This window comes from Orcinus orca, chromosome 2 (assembly GCF_937001465.1).
Source record: "Orcinus orca chromosome 2, mOrcOrc1.1, whole genome shotgun sequence".
Lineage (NCBI taxonomy): Eukaryota > Metazoa > Chordata > Mammalia > Artiodactyla > Delphinidae > Orcinus > Orcinus orca.
In genome coordinates, this window is record NC_064560.1 from 60,529,535 (window position 1) to 60,556,199 (window position 26,665).

Sequence of the window (26,665 nt, forward strand, 5' to 3'; positions counted from 1 at the left end):
GAACACAAGCACATAGACCCCAGACCGGTTGGAACCAGAAGGTTGATGATGTTGACTCCCAATTACCTCACCATCAACCAATCAGAAGAATGTCCACAATTGATCACGCACCCCGCAACCCCCCTCCCTCACCCTGTCTTTAAAAACCTTTCCCTGAAAACCATCGGGGAGTTTGGGTCTTTTGAGCATTAGCTACCTGGATACCTTGCTTGGTGCCCTGTAATAAATGCTGCATTTTTCCTTCATTGCAATCTGGTGTGATAGATTGGCTTTACTGCCTTGCGGCCAGCAGATCCAAGTTTGGTTTGGTAACATATACATTATATATACATACACACATACACACTTTTTTTTTTTTTTTTTTTGCGGTACGCGGGCCTCTCCCTGTTGTGGCCTCTCCCGTTGCGGAGCAACAGGCTCCGGACGCGCAGGCTCAGCAGCCATGGCTCACGGGCCCAGCCGCTCTGCGGCATGTGGGATCTTCCCAGACCGGGGCACGAACCCGTATCCCCTGCATCGGCAGAAGGACTCTCAACCACTGCGCCACCAGGGAAGCCCCCACATGTTTTAATAAATATTTATTTACATTTATATAAAATAGAAGCAGTCGGGATATATATATATTGGAAGCAATCAGGATAGAGAGGGAGAGAGAGAGAACCAACTCTCTCTATACTTAAAGCCTTCTGCTTTCAGGCTGAACTATGTGTTTAGTTTTGGGTTTGTTTTTTTTTACTATATTACTTTTAAAAAAAAATTATTTATTTATTTTTGGCTGCGCTGGATCTTCGTTGCTGCGCGCAGGCTTTCTCTAGTTGCGGTGAGTGGGGGGCTACTCTTCCTTGCGTGCAGGCTTCTCATTGCAGTGGCTTCTCTTGTTGCAGAGCACAGGCTCTATCTAGGTGCGCAGGCTTCAGTAGTTATGGCACGTGGGCTCAGTAGTTGTGGCATGCGGGCTCTAGAGCACAGGCTCAGTAGTTGTGGCACACGGGCTTAGTTGTTTCACGGCATGTGGGATCTTCCAGGACCAGGGCTCGAACCCGTGTACCCTGCGTTGGCAGGTGGATTCTTAACCACTGTGCCACCAGGGAAGCCCTGTTTTTTGTTTTTAAAAAAAAACCTGCCTCACCTCACCTGGACAGTAATAATGCTGCAGTGAACACTGGGGAACATATATCTTTTCTAATTAGTGTTTTCTTTTTCTTCAGATAAATACCCTGCTAGATCATATGGTAGTTCTATTTTTAGTTTTTTGAGGAACCTCCATACTGTTCTCCATAGTGGCTGCACTAATTTACATTCCCACCAACAGTGCATGAGGGTTCCCTTTTCTCCACATCCTCTTCTGCATAACCTTGTTAAGATTACATATACTGATTAATGACACCGAGGTCTAAATGTACAGGCAGCCCCTCACATCGTATTTATGATTTCACAGTTTACTTTGGCAAAAACAGTTTAGCATATAGCTGGAACTGTATTCTAAGGAGTCACAAGGAAATTTGCTTGGAGTCATGGATTTTCCAGTGGTAAAGATTATGTTCCTTCTTTATATATTTCAGGTGTCCTGGGAAAGAACTTTGTAATGATGAAATAAAATCCATATTTTACGGCAAGATGAGAATAATTTAAACATAAAATTTTTCTTTGCCCATTTGGGCATCCTCTCTTCCCTTTAGTGTGTGTTATGCATCTACATTAACCAGACCCCCTTAGGAGATAACATTCCTCCTTAATCTTGCAAGGGGTCACAATGACCCATGACCCACTGCTCACTTTATATGTGTACATCTGGATTGTGTAAACTGTAAATTATACATCATTTGATGTATAACCCCCTTTGTCTCAAAAACTTATATAACTGTGCTTTGACCTCTAACAGGTGGACGAGTCCTCAGAGATTTCTCAAAGACTCTCAGGTTATAATCTTCAAGTTGACTGGAATAAAATTTTCCATTTCTTTCTTAGTACACCTCCCTTTCTTCCTCCTCTGTAACTCCTAGAATTTCGGAGTCGTGAAAGAAACCTTAGCATCAAGGTCGAAAGTCTTGCTTTACAGATAGCAAAACAGAAAAGCAGAGTGTTGTTATCTCTACTGTCTTACCTGTGTGAGCTTCGTGGAAACTCCCATCATTCGTCATCTGTACGCTTTAGTCAGTGTTTGGACTCTGATTTCTCTCAATGCTAAGCTGAATCTGAGAGCAAGAGTGACACCTTGACGAGAAGAGGAGGTGATAACAGGTTTCCCGTGTGACGAATACAGAGGACAACTCCTGGATGCTTGGTGTGTGATGGTTTTTAAATCAATTCGACACCTGCGTGAACATAAGGGCGTTAGGGAGACAAGAGAAAGGAGACCCACTTTGACAGCAGGTGCTGCCAGTACATTGGAAGAGCATTCTTGGGTGAATCACTTAAATGCGTGATGTTAAAGAAAGGGATGTACAATTCTCGGCAAGTGCCTCCTCCTGCCTCACCTCACCTGGAGAGTAATAATGCTGCAGTGAACATTGGGGAACATATATCTTTTCTAATTAGTGTTTTCTTTTTCTTCAGATAAATACCCCGCTAGATCATATGGTAGTTCTATTTTTAGTTTTTTTGAGGAACCTCCATACTGTTCTCCATAGTGGCTGCACTAATTTACATTCCCACCAACAGTGCATGAGGGTTCCCTTTTCTCCACATCCTCGCCAACACTTGTCTCTTGTCTTTTTGATAACAGCCATTCTAGCAGGCGTGAGGTGGTATCTCACTGTGGTCTAGATTTGCATTTCCATGGAGATTCGCGATGTTGAGCATCTTTTCATGTGTCTGTTGGACATCTGTATGTCGTCTTTGGAAAAATGTCTATTCAGGTCCTCTGCCCACTTTTTAATCAGGTTTTTTTGATTTGATATGTATGAGTTCTTTGTATATTTTGGATATTAACCCCTTATCAGATATATCATTTGCAAATATCTTCTCCCATTCTATTGATTTAATTTCAGCACTAGTTTTAACTTTCAGGAGGTTTTGTCCTCTGTTACTCTTTCATAACATCCTGTTACTGTTTTAAGGGTGCAGTTTTCTCACTCTGTGTGTCTATGTGCATGTGTGTGCGCATATGCATGCATGTTCTCTCCTGTTCCCTGAATTGCTGTTTTCAGTCTTTACATTAGAAGCTTCTTCAGCTGTCTGGGAGGATCTTGACTGTGCATATTTAAGAATGAGCTAGCAATGAGCTCTCTGTACTTCGGTGAGATGTGTCATTGGGCCAAGATGATGGGACAGGAATGCTGACATTCTGAATGGAAGAAGGCAGGGTATTTTCTATGGAGCCATCAAATTTATTTAGTGAATAATGTTTCATTGCTACCATTAACAATGGTAAAATCTGAGAGGTAATATCCAAAATTATGTTTTTATTTCTTTAGACATCTCTGTATTTTCTGAATTTTTAACAATTAGTGTGTTTTTAATAACCAGAATATATATAAATCTATTTTTGAAGTGATGACTATCTGTATACATAAAATTTTGTGTATGTCTTGACTTCTCTAAGCCAAGTGCCCATATTTAAATTATTTGTTCAGGAGAATACATTATTTGAAGTTTTAAATCCATATTTTCAAATATTCTCTCCAGAAAGAATGCAAATATATATTTACCAGCAGTATTTGACAGTACTAGTTTCCTAGACCCTATTGGAGCCAAGGAATGATAGGTCTTCACTCATTTTTTCCTTGTTAGCCAATTAGATAGGTTATCACTTCTGGTGCTTTCTACAAGGCACACCTCATATGAATAGCACTCAAGGAGTTAACCTTTTCAAACTGTTATTTGTACACTCTCCAAAGTTTTTCTTTGCTTTTAACTCTTTTTATGTCAACTTTTTTTTTTTTGTCTGGTTTATTTTCTTATGAGTAGTTATCAAAAGAACCACTTAAATGTTTGGAGCCCTTCTTTTCTGAGTCCATAAAAATCTGACAACTAAAACAAATTCCTGAATTCATCAGATTTCAAAATGATTTTTCCTCTGGTTGAGTCAGTATAGGGAGGGAATTAGGAGTTCAGGACTTCAAGCCAGACTGCCTGAGCTCAAATCCTAGCTGTACAACAACGTCTGTAACCTTAGTCTAGTTAATGAACTAGACTCATTTCCCTCATCTATGTAATAAGGACTATGTGAAACTATCCATATAAGCATGTGACACAGTGCTGGTACATAAAAAACTCTTAAGTTATGTTTATTACTATCATTGCGACAATTATAAGAAGGAATACTCCTGGATAGGTATAATGCTATGGACTGAATTGTGCCCCCCCCCCGATTTATATATGAAGCCGTAACCCTCAATATGATGGTATTTGGAGGTGGGGTCATTGGGAGATAATTAGGTTTAGATGAGATCATCTAAACCTAATTTAGGGGCCCTCATGATGCGATTAGTGCCCTTATAAGAAGAGAAACCAAAGAGTTCTCCCCCCACCCCCCTAATGTTATGAAATAGCAAGACGACAGTCGTCTAAAAGCCAGAAAGAGAGCCCTCAGCAGGCCTCCACTGTGTTGGCACCCTGATCTCAGACTTCTAGTCTTAAATACTGAAAGAAAAAACTGTCAAGCTAGAATTCTTTACCAATTCTATACCTTCTTTCAAAACAAAAGGTATACCAATTCTATACCCTCTTTCAAAAGCAAAAGTGAAGTAAAGACTTTCTCAGACCTATTAAAGCTAAAAGAATTCAGCAGCAGCAGACCCTCCCTACAAGAAATATTAAAGGAAGCCATTCAGGCAGGAGGAAAATAGTACCAGATGGAAACCTAGATCTACTCAAAGAAATGAAGCACATCAGCAATGATAATTACATGGATGGGTATATGTTTTCTCAAACAGAACAACCTGTTCCTAGGAAGAGCTATTCTGTTCTTATGACACTACATAACTGAAACAAAGAAAGAGTTAAGATATTATGTTTTTCCAGTTTCTGCTTGGAATTAGATATGGATCATTCCCTCCTGTGTTATAGCTCCCTTGACTGAGCAAAAACATCTGAAAAGTCATTTCTGTGACTTTAGCCAACAGTTTGTTAGTCATTATCCATTTCTTCACTAACCTGGAGTGTACATAGCAGTAGGAGGCAGATTGTTTTCTTAATTTGTTTTCAGTGTTTCACCTCATTTGTTTCTGTGGTTATGAAATGAACAAATTCTCTCTTCACTCTGAGATACAAAATTTAAAACTTTGGTTCACCAAAAGTTTTAAAAATAAAGGTGAATTTGTGAATTGTATAAGTATCAGAATTAAAAGCAAAATTTTCTGCTTAAACTACCACTTAGGAGCAAATAAATTGTGTACGTGTACTATAAGCTCCTTTATTGATCCTAGGTTTGTCTTTTTGAGATTTTCATAGGCTTCTCCATTTCAGGCTCACATATGGCTCTATTGCTTACTTTCCAAACTTCAGTTTGGTCGTTTCTCACCTATATGTGTCTTCATTGTATGTTTGAAACATTGAATGTTTCATTTATGGTTACATACAGATAGAAACTCATTATCTTTTGAAGAAACCAATTTATGGCAATAATCTGTGATAAAACACTATTTTAGAGGAAAAGTGGTTCTTATTTGTTACAGCCTGTTTGTTGGTTGGGCAACCAACCAATTTAGCATTCCACTGCAGGCAGGAACCAGCTGTGGGGTGGGGAGAGTAACATAATCAAGAGCAAGGGATAAACAGGTCCACTATGCTTTTCCTAGGCTGTGGGAAGGGTCAGTTGGTGAAACACCACCATCTTGTCTGGACACTATGAGAGAAGTCCCACCTGGCCACTGGGGAAGATAGGTGATAGACAAGATAGACAAGAAAGACATTGGTGATGATTTTCCTGATGTGAAGACCTCTAAATGTATTCCCTCAGGATGACCCTGAATAAAGATGAGAGAAGGAGCTTTATCTGTAATAAAACATTCTCTCAATAGCCTATCAGCCAAACAAACTGCAGTTCCTCCGTATTTACTCCTGGGGTTCAACTGTCAGAACATCAGGAGTCTGGTCTTGATTGTGCCTTTTGAACCTTGAAAAAGACCACTTAAAATCATTCTGTCTATAATGCTTACCTGTACTTGTTTTGAGAGCATCAAATAAATTGTTAGAGCATTTTGAAAGTATAAAGTGAACACGAATAAAGAACTAGGGTGGAAGAAACCTTAACTCTCAACCTACTTCAGTTAGGAAAGGAGATTTGAAAGGATGCCTGGGGACAACCCAATTAAAAGGATTCTCAAGTATCAGTTACCTCGATCTCTTTTTATGTCCCCAGCTTTTTTTTTTTTTTTTTTTTTTTTTTTGCAGTACGCAGGCCTCTCACTGTTGTGGCCTCTCCCGTTGTGGAGCACAGGCTCCGGACGCGCAGGCTCAGCGGCCATGGCTCACGTGCCCAGCAGCTCCGCGGCATGTGGAATCTTCCCGGACTTGGGCACGAACCCGTGTCCCCTGCATCGGCAGGCGGACTCTTAACCACTGCGCCACCAGGGAAGCCCTATGTCCCCAACTTTTTATTCTGCCTGCTACCACCTTAGTTCACATTCATCTCTTAATTATTCTTGTGCTCTCACCCAGCCACCCCAAAAAACCTGCTTACCCTGTCTCTGTTATCCTTCACACTGACCACTAGTTATTCTCTAAAACTTACCTAATTACAAAATTCCTATGGCTTAGAAACCTTCAGTAGCTCCTCAGGGGACTACAGGATGGATCAAATTCTTTCCACAGTATATGAGGTCTCTTGCAATCTACTTCTCAGGTGTTTTTTTTTTTTCCCTTGGGCTACGTTGGGTCCTCGTTGCTGCGCGCAGGCTTTCACTAGTTGTGGCGAGTGGGGGCTACTCTTCATTGCGGTGCGCGGGCTTCTCATTGGCGGTGGCTTCTCTTGTTGCAGAGCACGGGCTCTAGAGCGCAGGCTCAGTAGTTGTGGCGCACGGGCTTAGTTGCCCCGCAGCATATGGGATCTTCTCGGACCAGGGCTCGAACCCATGTTCCCTGCATTGGCAGGCTATTCTTAACCACTGTGCCACCAGGGAAGCCCCTTCAGGGTTGTTTTAAACATTAAGTTTATATAATGTCTGACACATAGAATTCAATATATCTGGTATGGTGAAATAATAACAACAACAGTAGCTGTAGGCTAAAAATTCATTGAAACATTTCCTAGACTGAGGAATATACTAGGTTTCAGTATCTAAAAGAAAATATCTACAGAGAAAGACCATTCTTATAAACCCGAGAAACCACTCTCTTGAAGGCAGCCTTGGTGAATGGAGCAGGAGTCAAGACACATCTTTCACTTTGTTTCCTTCCCTTTTCTCCATGAAGTGCTGATACAGTCCCAGACTGTAACCTCCAAGGGAGGTTGGACCATGCCTTTTATTTGTTTTGCCTTCTACTTCTTTTTCTTCTCCTACTGTACTAGTGAAGGAAACCAGACTATGTCACCTCAAGACATGCCACTTTAGTATATTGATGATTTTGAATTAAAGGCAAGAAGAAATAGTAGGTGTAAGAAGGACACTCTGACCCTCCTTTTCTTTCTGAAAGCAGGAGCTAAAACTCCCATGTGAAAAGTACTTTCCCTGTACCAGAAGGAGGGAAGACATTCTTGTCATCAGAGATGGGGAATCTGGGGCTGAGAAATCTATACAAACAAACCTTATTAAACTAACCCTTATCTTCCTAGTTACATCTTGAATGGAAAAATTTGCTTTTCCTCCTGTGTGATTCTCCTTTACTCTCACACTAGTACCACAGTCACAAAACTTCTGACAACAGACTGTGTGGAATTTTGCCCACAACAAGCAATTCTTTGAAACCAGCTGGGTATCCTACAAATTAACTCAATTCTGAAACTATCTAACTGGAGATGGCTTCAGACCCCACAGGTTAAGGGCTTAGTCCCACAAGACTGCCCCCATGTTAGATGCCAACCTCAAGTACTAGGTCCCCAGGTTACCTACAACTTCTGTCTGACTTGGCTATAAATTGGAGCCTCCCACGATCTCCCCTGTCTCCACCTTGGGTTCATTTAGTTTTTAGAATGGCTCATAAAACTCAGGAAAACAGTTTACTTACTACTGTAAAAAATTAATAAACAGAAGGGGGAGCTCTCATGCCCTGTAATGGTAGCTGAGCCCAACAGGAAGAAAGCTGGCTCTTCTTTCCTGGCAAGGACTCAGCCAGTGAAAAGCCATGGACTCTGTTTACTATAGCCTTCCCAACTTCCTTTTTCTCCCTCCCAATAAAAGCATCCTCCTTCCCTTGCCTTTTGAGAACGTTCATGTGGCTCTCCCAGGATTGCAGACCTTGAATTGCAGTTCTCTGTGGATACTAAATAAACCCATCTTTGCCTGAGAAATATCTGTCAGTCTATTTGTTTCAACACCGTTTGTTATAAAAGGATATGATAAAAGATACAGATGAACATCCAGATGAAAAAGATGCATAGGGCAAGGTATATGGGAAGGGGTTTGGAGCTTCCATGCCATCTCTGGGCATGCTACTCTCTCAGCACCTCTCAGCACCTCCACCTGTAAGCTCTCTGAACTGTATACTTTGAGGATTTTTAGGGAGGCTTCATCATGTAAGTATGATGTATCACTAACTCCATTTCCAGCCCCTCTCCCCGCTCTGGAGAATGGGAAGTGAGGCTGAAAATTTCAAGCTTCTAATCATGGCTTGATCTTTCTGGTAACCAGCCTCCATCCAGGAGCCCACCCAGAGTCACCTCAGAACAAAAGACACTGCCAGCACCCAAGAAATCCCAAGACATTTAGGAACTGGAGCCAAAGACCAAATATTAGAACAAAAGATGCTCCTAGTGCTCTTATCACATAGGAAATTACAAGGGTTTTAGGAGTTCTGTGCCAGGAACCAGGGGCAGAGATCAATTTATGTATTTACTATTGTATCAGACTTCTTCACCATTTACTATCCTGAGCTCAAACCCCTTTGTCTTATCAATTTTTCACAAATGTATTGTTTCTTTGTCTAAAAGGTATAAAAGCTTCCTGCTCTGGTCACTTCTTTGGGTTTTCATTCTCTTGTGAAGGCTCCCATGTACATGTAAAGATTTAATAAAATGTGCACACTTTTCTCCTGTTAATCTGTCCTATGTCCGTTTAATTCTTAGGCCCAGCCAGGGACCCTAAAAGGGTAGAGAATTTTTTCCTCCCCTATACTAGATAATACCTTCAGTACAATGTTGAATAGAAACAGTAATAGCAGACGTCTTTGTCTTGTTCTAATTTTGAAAGCCAGCTGTATTAATTTCTGAAGGCTGCTATAACAAAGTACCACAAACTGGGTGGCTTAAACAATAGAAATTTATTGCCACACAGTTTTGGAGGCTGGAAGTCTGAGACCAAGGTATCAGCAGGGTTGGTTCCTTCTGAAACTGTGAGGGGAAATCTGTCCCATGCCTCTTCCCTAGCTTCTGGTGGTTTACTGGCAGTCTTGGTGTTCCTAGGATTGTAGACACATCACCTTAGTCTCTGCCTTCATGTTCAGAGAGCATTCTTTCTGTGTCTGTATCTGCCTCTGTGTCCACATTTCCTCTTTTTATAAGGACACCAGTTATATTGGATTAGGACTCACCCTGATGACCTATTTATTATTATTATTATTATTTTTAAAATTTGGAACGCTTCACGAATTTGCATGTCATCCTTGCGCAGGGGCCATGCTAATCTTCTCTGTATTGTTCCAATTTTAGTATATGTGCTGCCGAAGCGAGCACTGATGACCTATTATTAATTTAACTAATTACATCTGCAATGACCCTCTTTAAATAAGGTCACATTCTGAAATACTGGTTAGGACTTCATCATATGAATTTTTGTGGGACACAATTCAACCTATAACAGAAGCTCTAACATTTTACCATTAAATATATTTGCCATGATAACCTTTATTAAGTAAGTTCTCTTCCATTCCCAATTTGCTAAAGGTTTTGATCGTAAGCAGATGTTAAACTTTGTTCAATGTTTTTACATAATTAACAAGATTTAATATATGGCTTTTATTCTTTAATCTAGTAATGCAATGATTTATACTGATAGATTTCCTAATATTAACCCATGCCTGAATTTTGAGAATAAACCCAACTTGGTCATAATTTTTAATACATTTCTTGATTCAGTTTGCTAATGTTTTAGAAGATAGCTTTTCACATCTGTTCATAGGAAAGATTGACCCATAAGGTTTTGTTTGTTTGTTTGTTTGTTTGTTTTTTTGGTTTTTTGGTACGGTCTTTGTCTGCTTTATATATTGTTACAATGGCCTCATAAAATGAAGTGGGGACTGTGACAGATATTACTAGTTGTTTCAGTTTGGAGTGATAAAGTTCTGGAGATGAATGGTGATAATTGTTGCACAGCAGTGTAAATATACTAAATGACACAGAACTATACACTTAAAAATGGTTAAAGTGGTAAATGTTACATTATGTATAATTTACCCCCCCCCCACATACACACAAAACCAAACCCACAGCTAACATCATACTTAATGATGAAAGACTAAAATCTCTCTAAGATCAGGAACAGGACAAGGATGTATGATCTTGCCAACTCTATTTAACATAGTACTGGAGGTTCAGGCCAGGGCAGTTAGGAAAGAAAAATAAATAAAAAGCATCTAGGTTGGAAAAGAAAAAGTAAAACTGTCCCATTTAAAGGTAATGTGATCTTATATTTAGAAAATACTAAAGAATATCCACAAAAAACTAAATAGAGCTAATAAACAAGTTCAGCAAAGTTGCAGGATACAAGATCAATACACAAAAATCAGTTGTATTTCTATACGTTAACAATGAACAATCTTAGAATGAAATTCAAGAAACAATTCCATTTACAATAGTATCAAAAATAATACATAGGATTCATTTTATACAGGGAAGTGCAAGAATTGTATACTGAAAACCACAACACATTGTTGAAAGAAATTAAGAATTAAATAACTGGAAAGATATCCAATGTTCATGGATTGGAAAATTTAATATTAAGATGGTAGTTCTCCCTAAACCAATCTACAAGTTCAACACAATCCCTATCAAAATCCCAACTACCTTTTAAAAAAGAAACAGAAAAGCTGATCCTAATATTCATATGGAATTGTAAAGGACTTTAAATAACCAAAAAAATCTTATATAAGAAGAATAAAATTGAAGGATTCACATTTCCCAGTTTCAAACCTACTATAAATCTACCACATTTAAGACAATGTGGTACTAGCATAAGACTTAGATCAATGGAATAGAATTGAGAGTCCAGAAATCAAACCATACAGCTATGGTCAACTGATTTTCAATAAGTCTAAAATCATCAGTGGGAAAAAGACTACTTTTACAAATGGTGCTAGGATGACTGGATATCCACATGCAAAAGAATGCAGTTGGACCTCTACCTCATACCATAAACAAGAATTAGCACAAAGTGAATAAGAGGCCTAAATGCAAAAGCTAAAACTAAAAACTCTTAGAAGAATACATAGATATAAATCTTTGTGACCTTGTATTAGGCAATAGTTTCTTAGATAAGACACCAAAAACAAAAGCAACAAAAGAAAAAAATAGATGAACTACATCAAAGCAAAAAACTTGTGTGTGTCAATGGATACTATCAAAAGAGTGAAAAGACAATCCACAGAATGGGAGAAAATATTTGTAAACCATATATTTGATAAAGGTCTAGTATCCATAATATACAAAGAATTCTAAAACTTAATAATAAAAACACAACCTAATTAAAAATGCACAAAGGTATTGAAGACATTTGTCCAAAGAAGATATACAAATGGCCAATAAGCACATGAAAAATGCTCACCATCATTAGTCATTAGAGAAATGCAAATCAAAACCACAATGAGATACCACTTTACACCTATTAGGATGACTGTAATCAAAAAGACAACAAGTGTTGGGAAGAATGTGGAGAAACTGGAACAGTGCTGATAGGAATGTAAAATGGTGCATTTGCTTTGGAAAGCAGCTGGATAGTTCTTCAAAAAGTTAAACATGGAATTACCATATGACCCAGCAAGTCCACTCCTAGGTATATACCCAAGAGTAGTGAAAACGTAAGTTCAAATAAAAACCAGTACATGAATGTTTATAGAAGCATTATTCATAATATTCAAACAGTGGGAACAACCCAAATGTCCATCAACTGATGAATGAACGAAACATGGTATATTCAAACAATGGAATATTATTTGACCATAAAAATAAATGAAGTACTGATATATACTACAATATGGATGAATCTTGAAAACATTATGCTGAGTGAAAGAAGCCAGACACAAAAGGCCACAGAATGTATAATTTCATTTATATGAAATGTCCAGGCTAGGCAAATCCAGAGACAAAAAGATCAGTGGTTACTAGGAGCTGGGGGAAGGTAGAGAGGAGAATGAGGAGTGACTGCTCGGTAGATATGGGATGTTTTTGGGGGGTGATGAAAATGTTCTGGAATTAGATAGTGGTGATGGTTGCACAAACTTATGAACATACTAAAAACCATTGAACTGTACACTTTTAAATGGTGAATTTTATTGTATGTGAATTCTATCTCAATAAAAAAGGTACAAGACTTGAACAAACACTTCACCAGAGGGATTATACAGAAAACAAGTAAGCACATGAAAATATGTTCAACATATTAAGGAAATGCAGATTAAAACTATTGTGACCAGAGAAGCCCAAGGAGATATTATATATATGTAATATGTAACTGGTAATATGTAATTTGGTATTTAGGATGGATGGATGTAATATGGCATCTAGCACGGAATCCTGGAACAGAAAAAGGACCTCAGCAAAAAAAAGTAAGGAAATCTGAATAAAGGATGGACTTTGGTTAATAATAATATATCAATATTGGTTCATTAATTGTTCCATGTGGGTCATACTAATATGAGATGTTAAAAGGGTTAGTTTTTTGGGATGGTGTAACTGTTCTATGTTGGTTGTGATGAATCTACTAGTGTGTTAAAATTCATATAAATGTACAACAAAAATAGCCAATTCTTTCTTTCTTTCTTTCTTTCTTTCTTTCTAGCTGCATCGGGTCTTCGTTGCTGCTTGCGGTCTTTCTCTAGTTGCAGAGAGAGGGGGCTACTCTTCGTTGTGGTATGCAGGCTTCTCATTGCGGTGGCTTGTCTTGTTGCGGAGCATGGGCTGTAGTTGCATGGGCTCTAGTTGTGGCCCACGGGCTTAGTTGCTCTGCGTCATATGGGATCTTCCCGGACCAGGGATCGAACCTGTGTCCCCTGCATTGGCAGGTGGATTCTTAACCACTGCACCACCAGGGAAGTCCCTAAATGTTAATTTAAAAGAAAAAATTAAAAATTATTTGGAGCAATCAAGAGCCAACAGAACCTGGCGATTTGACCCTGGAGTGAAGAGAACCACACTGGATGAGCTCTGTCTTTCCAAAGCTTTCCCCTTAGGGCCCTCCCCCATCTGTACAGTGTGGTGTGGCTAAACCTCATGCAGAAAGCCACAGAACTTCTTGGCTTAAGACATCAGTGGATAAATTTCAGGGTGGAGCAGCTGGAAACTGAGGGGAGAATACCCCAGAAAGGAGGTATCTACAGAGAGGGGATCCCCTAAATCTGCACATAAAATTCCTACAAGGGACTTCCCTGGTGGCACAGTGGTTAAGAATCCACCAGCCAATGCAGGGGACACGGGTTTGATCCCTGATCCAGGAAGATCCCACATGCCACAGAGCAACTAAGCCTGTGTGCCACAACTACTGAAGCCCGTGTGCCTAGAGCCCATGTTCTGCAACAAGAGAAGCCACTGCAGTGAGAAGCATGCGTACCACAACAAAGAGTAGCCCCCGCTCACCACAACTAGAGAAAGCCTGCACACGGCAACGAAGACCCAACACAGCCAAAAATAAATAAATAAAATAAATAAATTTATTTTTAAAAAAATCCCACAAATCCTTGGATAACTCCTTACTGCACATCCACTGGGTGAGACTCCAAGGAGCCTAGTGGGAAACAACAGCTGAAAGGGAGATATTTCTGCTGCTGTGTACTGCAAGGGAGACAAAATTTGTAGTTTGATTTCCACAAATTTAAAGGGGCTTGGTAAATGCCTTTAGACTGCCCACTGAAATTCCATAGGGGCTATGCCTTAGAAGACTATGGGGCAGGACTAAGGAATTCACCCTAATAATAATGGTGAAACTTAAACAGACTCGCTGTAACAAAGGGTTGAACCAGAACTCCACAAGCTTCAGGTCAAGTTCAAGCTATTAATTTGACTGCTTGCTAATACAAAAATCAATGTTCTTCAGGAGAAGATAAAAGAATCCATAATCTGTACAATGTATCATCTCCAACGTCCATTATACAAATTTAAAAAATTCTAGACATGCAAAAAAGGAAAATGTAGCTCAACATCATTAGGAAAGTCAGACAATGTCAGTAGATACCTACACCACCCAAATGTTGGGGGGAGAAAAAAACCTTTAAGCACTTATTATAAATATCTACAAAAAACTTTATGCAAAAGATAATCATAACAAATAAATAGATGGAGAATCTTAAGAAAAAAGAAAATTATATTTGAAAATAGAAATTCTAAAACTGAAAATAAGTAAACAAATAAATGACTGATTTTGGGACTTCCCTGGTGGCACAGTGGTTAAGAATCCACCTGCCAATGCAGGGGACATGGGTTCAAGCCCTGGTCCAGGAAGATCCCATGTGCCGCAGAGCAACTGAGCCCGTGCGCCACAGCTAAGCCTGCGCTCTAGAGCCCGTGAGCCACAACTACTGAGCCTGCATGCCACAACTACTGAAGCCCGCACGCCTAGAGTCTGTGCTCGGCAACAAGAGAAGCTACCGCAATGAGAAGCCCGCACACCACAATGAAGAGTAGCCCCCGCTCGCCGCAACTAGAGAAAGCCTGCGCACAGCAACAAAGACCCAATGCAGCCAAAAATAAATAAATAAATAAATTTATTTTTTAAAAAAAGACTGATTTTAACAGCAAGTTGAAGTTGTCAGAAGAAAGGGTCAGTGAAAGTAAAGAAATACCAGGAGACATCTCAGTCAAAAGACGAGAATAAAGACTGAAAAAAAAATGACATATCAAACAATATTAAGGTGATGGTATTAACTGGAGTTAGAGAATGAGAGGAGAGAGAAACCAAGGCAGAAAAATGTGAAGAAATAATGGCAAAAATCCCCAAATTTGGTAAAGACAAAAATGTATATATTCAAAATTCTCAGGGCACCACAATGAGATATAACTGAAGACAACCGCTCCTAGGTACATCATAGTCAAACTGCTGAAAACAAATATAAAATCTGAATAGTGAAGATAAACAATACATGACGTACTGGAGAACGATAATTTGACTTATCTTTGATTTTTCACCTGGAACTATGAAGGTCAGATGACAGTGGAGGAAAATCTTTAAACTGCTGAAAGAAAAAGATTGTCAATGTAGAATTTTACATCCAATAGTATGAATGAAGTTGAAATAAAGTTATTTTCAGATAAAAGAATTCATCTAAGAGAATTCATCCACCAGCAGATCTGCACCACAAGAAATGCTGGAAGAAATTCTTTAGGCTGAAGGGGAATGATATCAGGGAAAATCTTAGACCTTCATGAATGAATGAAGGGATCAGAAATGGTAAATATCTGGGTAAATATGAAAGACTCTTTTCTTCCTACTTTATTTAAAATGCAGGACAGTTTAAAGCAAAAATTATGACATCATCTTGTGGAGTTTCTAATGTGTGTAGATATGATACACAAACAAAGCATAAAGGATAGGGCAAGGATTGTAGTAAATGGGCCTATTTGATTATGAGACTTCTACATTTTATGTGACATCGTACAATATCATCACTAAGTAGATTGTGAAAACTTAAGTACATAGTTACATTGCAGTACTAGAGAAGCTACTAAAATATAGACAAAGAGGTACAGCTGTCGATATGTAAAATGAAATTCTTTTTTTTTTTAATTGGGTGAAATTCTTTAAAAAAAAATTGAATATGCCCAAAGAAGACAGGAAAGGAGAAGAAAGGAACAAAAGTCAGAAGAGAAAAAAACAAATAGTAGCTCAAAATCCAACCGTATCAATTATTACATTAAATATCTATGGAACAACAAATGGTTCAATTTAAAGGCAGATATTGCCAAAATGAATAAAAAAGCAAGACTCAACTATATTCTGTCTACAAGAGATGCACTTTAAATATAAAGACACAGATAGATCAAAAGTAAATGAATGGTAAAAGATATAGCTACAAATAGTGAGCATATCAGATAAAATAGACTTCAAAGCAAAAATTATTAGCAAAGATGAGGAATGACATCCATAACCATAAAGGTTCAATTCATCAGAAAGACATAACAATAATCAAATGTTTATGTATCTAATAATAGAATTTCAAAATCCACAAGGCAAAATTTGGCAGAATTGAAGGGAGAAATGGACAATTAATCCCTCTATTAATTCACTGAAAAACTACACAAGAAATCAGTAAAGACATAGATGATCTGAGCAACATTATCAACCACCTTGACCTAACTAATATTTATAGAATACTGTACCCTAAATGTGCAAAATGAACATTTTCAAGTGCATATAGTATATTCACTAATATAGACCATAGGTTAGTCAATAAAATAAGTCTCAACAAATTAAAAGGAACTGAAATCATACGAAGTTTGCTCTCTGACCACAATAAGGTGAAGATGGGGCATCTGTGTACCCTGGAGGCCAGTAAGGGGAGAAAGGTAGTTTCAGATTGCAGGCACAAGTGGCATTGCAAGCACAAGCGGGTATGGAGTAGGGGCTGAACACCAGGAGGAGGGGAGAGAGCTGGGTGGGGGCACCAGTTACCCACCCCAGGCCCCAGCCTTACGGTCTCTGGCTGCCACCTGTCCCCAGAGCTGCCAGGAGGAGGGAGTGCTGCAATCAGAATGGCCCAGGTGGTGATGCTCATAACAGGGCCCCTGGGCTTCCTGCTTGGCTCCTTTGTCTGCCTCAGGGGCGGACAGATAGTCTTCCCTGCTCTGGCCACAGAAGGAGAGCACCTAGCAAGGTACAGAGGTGACGACTGCAAGGTGAGCTGCTTGGGCTCGGGGCTAGGATTCAGGTGGGATCACTGGGCCAAGGTGGGGGTGGGGACCAAAGGTTTTGTAAGAGAAGGAAGGGCCAGCCCAGGGTGTGCTGGGGGCTCAAAGGAAGGGTCTGCTCTGCCCCAGTGGGGAGCCCCAACCCTTGTTCTGGCTGGAGATGGCCGGCTGAGAGCAATGACCCCAAAACCTTGCTTCCCACAGAGGAACCCTTTGTCCAGGGCTAGACTGAAGGGGGACAGGAGGGGCTAGGCCATAGCCACACCACCAAGGGCCACCACAATGACCCCACAAGCCCTGTGCTCAGTGGTAGGACCTGACTGGGTGAGGTCCTTCAGGGATCTCTGGGGGAAGGGCAGGGCCCCAAGGAGACTGCCTGTCACTCCACACCCAGTTGCAGGGCCACTCTCACCGCTGTTCCTCTGAAATTCTCCATCAGAGTGAAAGGAGAAAGAGATCAGGTCCCCAGTGAGGACCCCCAATGGGATGGGCAGCATTTCAGGCCAGGTGCCCAGAGAATGGGATGCTCTGTCCCCTGGGCTCTTGCTCACAGCTCTGGGACCTTGCTCCTCCTCCTTTCTTACAAAGAAAATGGCAGCTTGGCTCAATGAAAGCCAAGGGGAAGGTCAGGAAGAATACAGGGGGTCAGTAATTCCTGGTGGTGGGGTCTGGGGAAGCGGGTGCTCGTGTGCCAGCAGCATGAGGGAGGCAGTGCTATACAGTGGTTAAGGTCATGGGCGCTGGAACCAGACCGCCTGGGCTTGAATCCTGGTTCCCCCACTTACTAGTTTGTAACCTTGGCAACCTCTCCAAGCCTGTTTCCCTTTCTGTTAAATTGGAAGGATAACAACAGTATCTATTTCATTACGTTACTGTTAGGGCTAAGTGGGGTTTTAGCACAGTTTCTGGCAATAAATATTATCATTATGGATGGAGCCCCACATATAGGCCTAGATCCCCTAACTGAAGGGTCACCTCCTCATCCAGACCCTGACTCAAAGTCCAGGGGCCCAGCTGATGGTGGCCAGAGAATTCACCACTGGGGAACTTTTCAGAGGGAGAGTCAGGGGTGGGGCCCTGCTCTCCAGAGCCTTTCCAGCTGCGTGATTTCCTAAGAGCTCTGGGGCAGGGCTCACAAAGAGGCAGCCAGTTTCTGAGGGCCCATTGTTTTTCTCCTGTGAGATGAGAAAGACACTTTCTCCCCACCCCTCCTCCCTTGACGCCCAGCTCTGCATGCTCAGGTGCAGGCCAAAGATAAACAAAAGCTGCCCGTCTCTCCTTGTCTTGCTCACAAAGAGCTCTCAGTGCCTCCCAATGGTTCTGTGATGCCCAGCCTTCCAAGCTTATTATCCCCAATTCACAGATGAGGAAGTTGAGGCCCAGAGGGAAGAAGTGGCTTATTTGATGTCCCATACAGAGAAGTGGCACAGCCCGGACTTGGTCTCCCAGTCCTGTATCCAGTATTGCAACAGACTCATGGGCACGCCAAATGCATAGCTACACACTGACGCACAGACAGACAGTCCCACATGCACCGTGCACAGCCTGAGTGGGGAGAGGCCAGAGGGGCAGTGGTTTGGACCCTCACTCCTCAGGAGCCAGGTGGTGACAGCTGTTTGTTTGGGTTTTTTCCCCTCCCTAGATAAGCTTCACATCCCAGGTAACTGGAGCAGAAATCCTCAGCTTATCTTTTCTCCAGGTGGGGTTCCTGCTGCCCCAGTAGGGGCCAGGACAGTCCACTCTCTTCCACAGCTGTGACCTCTGCTTGGCCCAGTGGGTATGGGGGGAGTGGGAAGCAAGAGATGCTGCTGGTGGATTTCAGGAGAGTGTGACCAAAGTCCAAAGGGCTGTTCACATGACTGGGTCCTCCCTGTGGTCTCGAGGTCAAGAGAGATGGGAGAGGGGAGACCTCAGCCTAAGGTAACCAACTGTCCAAGTTTTCCTGGGTTCTTGGGATGTAGGGTTTTTAATTTTAAACCCTGGAAAGCCCCAGGCAAACTGGGATGAGGTGGTCCCCTGAGTCTTCCACAGCTCCCAGTTTGGGAAAATTGAGATTCACTCCGGAATATGTAGAGGATACTATGGACTGGGGCCAGGAGGGAAGGGAAGGGTCAGGGACAGGGGAGGCAGGCCCTACTTTCATCCCCTTACCCAGGCTCTCTCTGAGACCAAAGCTCAGGCACAACCATGCAGGCCATCCTCCCAGGTCCCAAAAGCCCTTTGTTCCCAGGAAAGATAGGAGAAACCTGAACTAATGTATTTCTCACTTCCTTATAGAGGAAAAGAAGGTAAGGGAGGTGACTGATGTTTAGGTCAAAGGGCACACGAAAGAGTCATGCAGACATGCATTAAGCTGTGTGTACTCCAGCAAAGTGTAACTTTTGGAAACCTGTTTCTTTATCCTGAAAATGCAGATATGTTCCCATCTTGTGGGATTGTATGAAGCATCAATGAGCAGCAGCTTAATAGATGTTGTTGGTGGCTGAGATTGTGGGAGGGTCTTTCTCCTCTCAGACTTGGCAGGAGATGCCTGTCTTGGGTCTAGATCTCACCCAGGTTTCTGTTTCTTTCTTTTTTAAAAAATATTTATTTTATTTTATTTATTTTATTTTTATTTATTTTTTGGCTGCATTGGGTCTTAGTTGCAGCATGTGGGATCTTTCATTGTGGCAAGGGCTCTTCATTGTGGCACACGGGCTTCTCTCTAGTTGTGGCATGTGGATTTTTCTCTCTCTAGTTGTGGCATGCGGGCTCCAGGGTGCGTGGGCTCTGTAGTTGAGGCGCTTGGGCTCCAGAGCACGTGGGCTCTGTAGTTGAGGCGCGCGAGCTCAGTAGTTGTGGCACGCGAGCTTAGCTGCCCCATGGCATGTGGGATCTTAGTTCCCCGACCAGGGATCGAACCCATGTCCCCTGCATTGGAAGGCAGATTCTTTACCACTAGACCACCAGGGAAGTCCCCCAGGTTTCTGTTTCTTCAGGACTTCTGCTCCTCTCAGGTTCACATGCCCCTGGTGTTGCCTCCAGGGAATGGCAAGATGGGAGATGACTGGGAAAGGGGGTCCTAAAGGAGGAGGAGGGGAGGGGAATGGCGAGGTTGGAATTTGAGATGAGAAGAAAACGTTGCATAAGGAGGAGGTCTCAACTGCTGGAAACTGAAGGGTGGCTCAGGGCAGAATTTATCCATGATATCCAGGCCTCTGAAGTTCCTCAGCACAGGGAGGCATGTGTGGGGTAGCGAAGACATTCACCTCAGGCTTAGCCCCAAGCCAAGTCTCCCTGAGCCCTGGGTGGCCCATCTGACCCAATGATCAGTGGCTTCTCCCTCATCCCAGCCTGCAAACACCCGGTGGTCTGGTCCATTTCTCCTCCCAGGCCCTGACTGGGGCAGTCAGCACCATTAAGTTCTTCCTGTCTGAGGCTTTCCTGGGTCAACACTTAGAGGCCGTGTAGCACCTGAGCCAGGAGACCTCTTCCTGGTCAGGTTGGTGTCACCCACTGGATGCTGGTGCGGGGCCCACGTGGGCGTGTACTGCAGCCACAGAGAGATCATCCACTTTGAGGGTGAGTATCTCATCTGGAACACAGGCCTTAGTCTTCGAACAGAGGCTACCCATCAAGCCCAGCTCCACCAGTGGGTGGGCCTCACGGGGATGAAGACTGCAGGTCCTGAGCTCATGGTGTGAGTCTCTGAAGACAGGCAGTTGGGCACCCAGGGTGTGGGGCTCAGGGCCGCGGGATCCTGGGAGATAGGGATGCAGGCTGGATCTTGGGGCTGGAGTCACAGGACCTGACCTGGCTCTGATCCGCACTTGTCTGGTGATCCTTGCATGCAAGAATCCTGGTGGCCGCGGGCCGCTCATGTTTCTCGGCTCCTGCAAAGGCGTTGTGTCCAAACAACGGCAGCGACTGCTGCTGCGCCCCCACTCGCTTTGGAGGGTGCTGTGTAGACAGGGCGGCTGGAGCACCGCATATGCAAAGCCTTGGACGCTGACCCACCTCCCTATCACCCCACGCACAGCAACTGCGTGCACTCTGCACTGCACTGCTCGGCCTAGAGCCCAACCTGGACCCCCTACAAATAGCCCAGAGTCCCACTAGTTCAGTGTGCACGGCCCAGCTACCCATGCAGGACCCCACGTCACCTCCAGAGCCAGTTAACAAATGCAGCTAACCAACGAGTTCCTGGAAAATTCAGGCCCTCCCTCCCCACCCAGGCCACGTTCTTCAAACTCAAGATCCACTTTCCTCTGGCAGACCCAAAGCCCCCAGAAGCAAACTAGGCCTGCTAACTCATCAAGGTTCTACTCCTCTGAAACCCTTTTGGGTCCACTCCAGGAAGATCCCAGCTCACAGATACTGGGCACATCTATTTATTTCAGCCTACTTCAGCCAGGTGCTACCATGGTCCTGATCAGTCCCTATTCCCATTTTCCAATGGAACCCACCTACAGAGACAAATTCCACCTTTCCGGCCCTGCCCATTTCCACCCGGGCCCACCAATTCTGGTTCAGGAGACACCTGTATCCTAATCTATAGATCAAGACTCAGCCCTATGGACCCTTCCACACTCCGTATCCAGGCCTTCTCACCTTCTCCCTGAAGTCCAGCCAAAAGACCCCAGCTATTCAACCTGATGCCCCAAAGTCAACTAGAACCCACCCCTTCCCCCAACCCAGTCACCACTTTCCCTCTGGATCCAGGCCGTCTTTCCTTGGGGTACCTTGGGCCTTGGGGGAGGAGCTGAAGGCCTCACATGATCCAAGAGTCTTGGCAGTCACACCAGACCCTAACCCACCCTCTTCCCTTCCCCTTCTTTCCTAGGTTTCGGTGGATGTGGACTTGACCGTGGACTAGCCATGACCTCAGGCACTCCTGGGTGGGCATGAGGGCTTCAGAAATGGTTATTAAACTATTTTCCAAAGCTGAATTCGGGGTTCACATTCCCCTCTATTCTGTCCCCATTTCTCTACATCTGCATCTACATCTACAGCAGCATGCTGTAGGCTCCTTGGCGCTCTTGGACCAACCTTCCTTAAATTCCAACATCTCCAAGAAACCCTTTTGCACAGCTTTCTCTTACCCCTCCCCCACCCCGCCCTTTCCTTCCACAGCGTGGGCGAGCATCCGCGCTAGTATCTGGGATGAGTGGAGCCCCTAGAGGCCGTTCCACCGAGACCCGGTGGTCTGTGGTAGGTAAAGACGTTCTGCATCCCCAGAAGGCTGTCCCATAATCAGTCCAGCAACCTCCACCGCCCCCCCCCCCCCCAGACCTGGAGCTGCATCAGTCCCTTTAAAGGGCAGGAACCTTCCTTACTGGGGGGTGGAGGGATTTCCGAGGGATTGGGGCGGGGCCAGACCCTGCTACACCTCCCCTCCTGCTCCCTCCTCGGACACGCCCTCCGTTCCGCAGGCGCCGGTACCTTTAAGAATCTTCACGCGAGCATCCCAGATTGATAAATCCGCGCGCTGCCTCCGCCACCGCAGGTTGCGGCCTTTGCGGAGCCCAGGCCGCGCAGCCGACTTCGCCTGTCCGGCCTGCGTTCCCTTCCTCGGTCCCTGCCGCATCCCGGAGGCGCCGCGACCATCCCAACGAAGCCCGCGACCTCCCCTGCCGCCCCATGTCGGCCGCCCCCGCCTACAGCGAAGACAAGGGCGGCTCTGCTGGCCCCGGGGAGCCCGAGTACGGCCACGACCCGGCGAGCGGCGGCATTTTCTCCTCCGACTACAAGCGGTGAGGGAGCCCGCCGAGAGGGTGGCTGTGCCCGGGCCGGCCTGGAAACATGCGCTCCGGTACCATGGACAGCGCACAGGCCAGTCGGCCGCGCCCAGGCCGGGCCCCGGCGGCGCGCACCGGAAGCCTGCCCAGCCCCCTCCCGCCGCGGTCACGGGCCTTCGCTACGCCCGTCCCCAACGGCAGCATCCCGCAGTGAGGGGCCGGCCTGCGACCTGGGAAGGGGGTGGGAGGCTGGTGGGGGATGGGCCAGCCGTCTCTCTTTCTGGAGGACCAATCCTCTCGCCCCAGGTGTTTCTCCTGTTAGTAGGTTTGGATTACACGCGTTCTCCGCCTTTTTTCGCGTGTGGCAAATTGACTCCAAAATAACGTGGGGGAGGGGTCAGAACCAGCAAGCTTGAGCCTGGGGCCTGTCCAGGAAGGCCCGTCCTGGAATAGACTCAGAACCTCCCAGGCCTGGCCCCTCCTACAAATCCATTTTCCCTCATTCTGGTCCCCATGTTCTCATCCCCATCTCCCATCTAGCGCTCACACTCCTGCTCCCCACATTGCCCCTATAGTTCAGCCCTACCTTAACTTCCCACTCTTCCCTTCCGCCTTTGGCTCATTCGTTCGTTTATTCGTAAATTTTGAAACAAGCCTTTTTAAGGGCCTACTGTATCGAGTCTCGTCCTAGTCACTGTGAATGCAGCCACGAACATGAGACAGTCCTTGTCCTCAAGTTGCTCTAGAGGGGGACACAGGGAAGAAGCTGTCAGTGACAGTTCAGGGTAGCGGGGGCTGTCAGAGCGGTGAGAGGAGCTGGTCCCTGTGCCAGGAGAGAAGGGACAGGGGAGAGCCAGGGATGTTTCAGGCAGAGGAAAGAGCTTTTAGCAAGGTGTGGACGTGAAGGAGAGCTAGATCACAGGTTTTGTAGGTGCTAATACGGTGAGGGCAGAATCTCTGTGCAAGCCACCAGAATGACCAGAAATGAAGGTGGGGAGATGCCAAGGTCGGGGGGGGGGGGCGCAACTGAAGGGTTCTAAGCAGGCAATAGCAGATTTGCATTTTAGAAGGATCCCAGGCTGGGTTGTGGAGAAGAGATTGGAGGGGTGCTGGATTCAGCAGGAGACAAGTGAAGGGGGCTGAAGTTAGGGGGGAGGACATGATGGTGGCCGAGACTATGGGCGAGGCACAGGACTTGAGGGCTATTTTAGGTGGTAGAAGCCCCAGATGTGATGATTAACTGGGGGGAAAGGTAAGAGGAAGGGGCTGGGAGAAGATAAGGATAATCTCAGGTTACTAGTTCTTGTAACTGGATAGATGGTGGTGCCATACAGGGTAATTGGGGAAAAAGACATTACAAGCAAATTTGTGGAAAATAATGGCTTTTGACATGCTGAGATTGTAGACTCTGAGGTATAATACATTCAAGTCTAGTAGGTAGCTGGATGTTAGGATTTGGAGTCCAGGAGATTATTATATATATCCATCAAAGCCACAAAAGGAAGCCAAGAGAACCTAGGGAGCATGTAATATAAAATGAGTTCAGACAGGGCACAGGTAGGAACCCTGAAGACATGGAATTAAGAGTGACCAGAGAGCAGGGGAAAAGTGTTTCAAAGTAACTGAGAAAAAGTAAGCCAAGGGAAGGAGGAAAAATAAAATGTAGTTTCAAGAAGGAAGCGATCAGCAGTGTCAATGCCCACTGAGGTCAACTCAAACAAGGAAAGCAATCATGACCATTGGTTAGACAAAGAGCAGGTCAACCCCTTCCTGCTTTACTCCCCACCTTCTGCCCTGGGAGAATAGTTCTGGCAAAGTCAGAAGAGGAGGGGCTAGATTATTTTTCCCCAACATTCTATGATGAACAATTTTAAACATACAGAAGAGTTGAGTGAATAATACAATGAATGTGTGCCCTCCCTCTAGATTCAACCATTGATGACATTCTGCCATTTTGCCTTATCTAACCATCTGTCTATATTTTTGGCTGAGCCATATAATTTGTAGACATCGTGGCGCCTCAGCCCTAAATTCTAATCAGCATGGGAAGCCAGATTAAAGTGAATAGAGGAGTGAAGGGGAGGTAAATAAATAAAACACAGTGGATGGGAATTTTGCTTTCAAGAAGTGTGACTGTAAGGGGGAGAGAGGGAAAGAGTTGCCAGAGGAGAACATCAGTTCAAGAAGGTTTGTTTATTTTATTTTTGTTGTTATTTTTGTTTGTTAATTATTAGGATGGGAGAGCCCAGAACAAGTTTAACTGCTGATGGGAAGGAGCCAGCCGTGTGGGAGAGGCTGAAAGGAATTGAAGGAGAGAGGGGAGGGGAGGCTTACAGAGCTGGGTGGGAGGATTGGCCTGGCCTCAAGGAGGACCAGCTCTGCCCAGAGGGAGGAGGACAGGAGAGGAGAGAGTAGATGCAGATGCTTGGGAGCTGCGGGGGATTTGATCTAAAGCCTTTATTTTCTGTGAGAAGCCAGTAGTGAAGCTGCAAAGGCAAGGGCTGTGGGTGGGAATTTGAGGAGCATCAAGGGGGTTTGAAATAGAGCAAATAAACTAACCACTCCTGGCAGGGTAGGGGCTGAGGGGACAAGAGGGCCAAGGATGTGAGTAAGAAGCAGATTGGAGGGGTGGACCTGGGGGGCCTAGGCCAAGTATGGAGGAAGGAGAGAGAAGAGAGTGCTGATAGGAAGGAAAAAATCAAGGAAATGGCCTTGGAAAGACAGGTGAGGATCAAGATGGTTAGGGTCAGAGCGAGAAGGGTGTACAAGATTTCTGAGGAAGGCAGAGGTCCAGTTGTGGCCTGAGAGTGGAGGAGGGGGATGCCCCACCTCTGTCTGGATCAGCTCTCCTGCCCCCTAGTCCCCTGCCTGGAGATTGGGGGTTGGCCCTGTCCCCAGTCCCTGCCCTCCTCCCCCTCGTGAGTCCTTGTCTCTGAGCGGTGAAGAGGAAACCAGAGCCTCCCTCCCCGCCAGTGTCCAGTTTCTGAGTTTCGGGGCGGGCCGTCTGGTGACAGTGACAGGCATCCCCAGCTCCCTGGTCAGCTCAGTCCCATTTTGGAGCAGGACCTGGTGCCCAATGCAGCGATTCCTGCAGCTCCCAGGGGCCGTGGTGAGGCCAGGGGGCAGAGGGGCTGATGGAGCTGATCAGGAGGCTGCCAGCCCTGTGCTGGCCCCTGAAGGCGGGCCCCCACCCTGGTACCAGGCCCTGCAGCCGGAGGAGCTCCGGTGGCTGCAGGCGCCAGAGGAAGACACGACCCCAGAAACGTCCCTGGAAGGACCTTGCCTAGAGCCTGGCCAAGGCCACAGCCAGAGGCAGCCACTACGGTACAGAGGGGCCTCCAGAGACCCTCACCCAGACAGCCAGGAAGGCAAGGGGTGGGAAGCTGCCATTCTCAGCCAGGACCCATTTAAGTCCCACCTCCTCAGCAGGAGGACTGGGCCGGCATTTAGGGTCTAGGTGGGAAGCGGGGGGCATCAGGGGTACTGTATGGGGGACTGAGAGTTTGAGTTGGGGGAGATAAGCCTAACTCCCTGGAAGCTCTGAGGGGAAGAGGATAGTAAAATATTTGAGGGTGGAGTAAAATATTTGACCTTTTCCTCCCCCCAGGTCCTAGCTAGAGTGGGTTCTGGGTGAGGTTTGGAGACAGGATAAAGCGTTTGGCCACCCTCTCCTGTCTAGTGGGTTGGAACTTGGGTTGTGAGGGAAGGGAGGAAAGTGGATATCAGGTGAGATGAGTATGTCTGGCCTCAAATGCCATGTTTTACCCACCAGCTGGCTCCAGTGCCCCTCGCCCCAGAG

At 44.7% G+C, this 26,665-nt stretch overlaps 1 protein-coding gene and 1 non-coding gene across 4 annotated transcripts in view; one reads left to right on the forward strand and one right to left on the reverse strand.

Annotated features, from left to right (window-relative positions):
- The window catches only part of AP3B2 (adaptor related protein complex 3 subunit beta 2), a 63,038-nt gene that overhangs the window by 9,182 nt on the left and 27,191 nt on the right, over nucleotides 1-26,665 (forward strand). Inside the window, exons 3-6 of one of the 3 annotated variants that reach the window (XM_049706820.1) lie at nucleotides 1,883-12,858; nucleotides 20,522-20,710; nucleotides 22,262-22,339; nucleotides 22,561-22,881. In XM_049706820.1, the coding sequence (XP_049562777.1) occupies nucleotides 22,769-22,881 (113 nt within the window). In that variant the 5' untranslated portion in view covers nucleotides 1,883-12,858; nucleotides 20,522-20,710; nucleotides 22,262-22,339; nucleotides 22,561-22,768. The remainder of the gene's footprint in view (nucleotides 1-1,882; nucleotides 12,859-20,521; nucleotides 20,711-22,261; nucleotides 22,340-22,560; nucleotides 22,882-26,665) is intronic. The other 2 variants (XM_049706819.1, XM_049706821.1) reach the window with 2 other exon arrangements.
- Nucleotides 9,666-9,772, reverse strand: LOC117196035 (U6 spliceosomal RNA). Its single transcript, XR_004476013.1, has one exon. It is a non-coding gene; the product is annotated as a U6 spliceosomal RNA (small nuclear RNA).